This window comes from Hipposideros armiger, unplaced genomic scaffold (assembly GCF_001890085.2).
Source record: "Hipposideros armiger isolate ML-2016 unplaced genomic scaffold, ASM189008v1 scaffold_477, whole genome shotgun sequence".
Lineage (NCBI taxonomy): Eukaryota > Metazoa > Chordata > Mammalia > Chiroptera > Hipposideridae > Hipposideros > Hipposideros armiger.
This window is the reverse complement of record NW_017731827.1, coordinates 997,397-1,000,440: the sequence shown is the minus strand read 5'-3', so window position 1 is coordinate 1,000,440 and position 3,044 is coordinate 997,397. Positions and strand designations below refer to the sequence as shown.

Genomic DNA, 3,044 nt, shown 5'->3' with positions numbered 1-3,044 from the left:
CATCACTGCTCCTGGGTTGATGACCACATTGGAGAGCTGCATCGCCAGAGGGAAGGCTCCATGCAGACCCCTGGACCCAGGAACCGTTATGTGGCCTCTGGAGGAACGCCCAGATTTTCCCTTAAATACCCCAGGCTGGTCTGAGAATGTTAAGGCAGTTTTTGGAGGTGTTAACCCGCCGCCTTCTCAGACCTGCACTCTGATAATAAATGCTTCTTCTATGGCTCAACTCCTGTGTTGGTCTGTTGGTTGAGCGGCTCAGGCAGCACAAGCCGCAGACTCATTTGGTGCTTTCAACACCACCTTCCCCACTGTCCTGAAAGAGAATGCCCCTTAGTTTAGCCAAGACAAGTTTGAATTTTTGTTCAAGCGAGTTTTTCTATAAAACCAACAAACCAAAGACAAAGAGCTTAGGGACAAATTAGTGCCAACTCAGATTCCTGTCCCCACCTCCCCAGGCTGGCATTTGTTGCTGGTCACTCAAACCCCACCTGGCTTCTTTCCACCAAGACCCTCTGCACCCCACTAACAAGTCACCCCACCTGGATTCCTCCCTTTCTGCCCCAGCCATCCTCCAGCATGGTGGATGACAGAAGGGTTTTGGGGACCCCAGCCCTGCGTTCCACCTCCAGGGCCCCATGTGATCTTGAGCAAGTCATGTCACCTCCCTGGACCTCAGTTTCTTCATTGAGAAATGGGCATGATACCTAGGTCAGTGGGTCAGAGCTGATATAACTTGCGAAAGCCTTAACAGGTAGGGACCCAGAGGAAGACTCAGACAGGACTAGCCCTCTCTCTTCCAGCACAGAGAGCTGCTGATGCTTTTGATTGATGGCTTCCCCTTCCAACTTTCTCCCCCAACACACCACCGGCTTTCCAGTCCTCCAAGGACTGAAAGCACCTAGATTTGAGCAGCACCTTCATCCCCACCGTCTGGGACACTAGGCAGGGTAGCAGGGGCCAATGGCGGGGATATTGGGGTGGGGGGCAGCCAAGAGGAGACAGAACTGCGGTCCGCCCTGCCTGTGCCTCCTGCTCTTCCAGCATATCGCTACTCTGACCGCCCCCTGTCAGGCTGTCACAGGGGGGTGGGGGGAGGGGCTCAGCCCTTGCCCTTACCTGAGAAGATCCTCCCGGACCCGGTGAGGAGGGCAGCCCCCACGGGGAAACGACTGTAGGGGCAATAGGCAGTCTTCTTGGCCTCTTGGGAGGAGAGCACCAGCTGCTGGACATGCTTGACGTCCAAGTTGCAGGCGGGATGCTCTAGGGCCATGTCAGTCCCACAGGGCCGGCGGCGGAGGAGCAGAAAGAAACAGGCGCTCGCTGTGAGGCTGGACTGGGACCCGGCGGAGCAGCCGAAAAGCGAGCTCCCTGACAGGCTGGGCCGGGACACACAGGACAGCAGCTCCGCCCCCAGGGTGTGGCCCTGTGGGAGGCTTCCACGTGCCAGCCTGCAGGGATGTTTGTTGGGCCTGGCCGGGTTGGCAGGAGGCGTTCCCCCTGGTTTGGGGTCAGAAGGTGTGGTGTGCGTTCCAGTGTGGAAGGATGTGACTGTGCCCATGTGCGTTTCACACTCTTCCTTGGGGAGTACTCTCACTGCTTCTGCACTGATAGGTGAGTGGCTCAGGGAACAGGTGTCACTGTGTGTGTGTGTGTGTGTGGAGGGGGGCGGGGGACTGTGGACCCACACTTCTCAGGAAAGAAGCTGCTGGGGGGGTCAGCATGAGGTCTAGGAAGTCCAAGCTGCAAGGGTTGCGAACCCTGTTTGTTGAGTGGCTTTTTCTCTCCTTCACTGAGGGAAGGGATGAGGCTGACAGGGCAGTTCTGGGGCAACCACACTGGCTTTCTGAGTCATCAAGTGTGACGCACAACAATAACACCAAGTTATTTTGTCATTTTCACCCGTTCTCCTTCCAAGTGTTCCCTGTCTCAACCCAGAATTAAAAAATATCTCAGGGGCGGCTGGGTGACTCAGTTGGTTACAGCGGGTGCTCTTAACAACAAGGCTGCCGGTTCGATTCCCACATGGGCCAAGGAGCTGTGCCCCCTGCAACTAGATTGAAGACAACTATTTGACTTGGAGCTGATGGGTCCTGAAAAAACACACTGTTCCCCAATAAAGTTTAAAAAAAATAAAAGGTATCTCAGCTGGAGGAAACCTCTGAGATCATTTATTCAGGCAACATAGGCACTGGGCTGGTGATAAAAGAAATGGGTTTGCATCCTGGCTCCACCATGTTCTACATGTATAACTTCATTTTTCTGAGCCAGTTTCCTCATCTCCACGGCGGGGATGGTGGTAATCTCTGTTCTACATCCTGGGATCACAGAAGAGTTAGAGTTTTGGCAGTTAGCAGACCCTGGTTTGAGTTCCAGATCTGCCATTAATTAGGCATAAGACCTTGGGAAGTTAATACCACCTCTCAAAGCCTCAGTTTCGTCATCTGTAAAATGGGTGCACTAACAGTATCTCACAGAATTGTCGTTAGGATCGAGTGAGATAATGTGTGTACAGTGAACGTGGCTGGAGGATCTGGGGATGTCACGACATGAGCACCCTTTGTGACTCCATGCAAACTGGATTATTGTCATGAAGTGACTTGACCAGAATTACATAGGAAGGGCAGAACACAGTTGGGGTGTCCAGAGGCATCCAAAGCTCCCCAAACTCCTAGCAAGCAGGAGTGAATCAGCGGCTTTTCTGAGGGCTTGGGTGAGGGTGGGGAAGCAGGAGGGGGAAGGGCAGAGGACGGGTGAAGATGAGGCAGCATCTCCGTGTCCTGCATGGTGACATCTCTGGGCTTTGCAGCCCAGCATCTCTGTGTCCTGCAGCCTGGAGCTCTCAGCCACGCAGAGACCCGGCTGGGCTTCTGTGGAGTTGGGCCAAGTTTGCCTCATTTCCTCCTTTCCTCCCTTACCTAACTCCCCTTCAGATTTCCCCACCTTCTTTATACACATCCTTCAGGGCCTTCAGAGAAGCAGCTGGCTTCCTCCCACCTGCTGGATCTGTACCTTTGGCATCTATAGCAGTTTCCGGGATCTGA

The 3,044-nt window shown here is 54.0% G+C and overlaps 1 protein-coding gene across 1 annotated transcript in view; it reads right to left on the bottom strand.

Annotated features, from left to right (window-relative positions):
* CDA (cytidine deaminase) overlaps positions 1-1,383 on the bottom strand; it is a 21,845-nt gene extending 20,462 nt beyond the window's left edge. Inside the window, exon 1 of the mRNA XM_019666651.1 lies at positions 1,120-1,383. Within this exon, the coding sequence (XP_019522196.1) occupies positions 1,120-1,273 (154 nt within the window). The 5' untranslated portion in view covers positions 1,274-1,383. The remainder of the gene's footprint in view (positions 1-1,119) is intronic.
* Between the last annotated feature and the right edge of the window lie 1,661 nt (positions 1,384-3,044).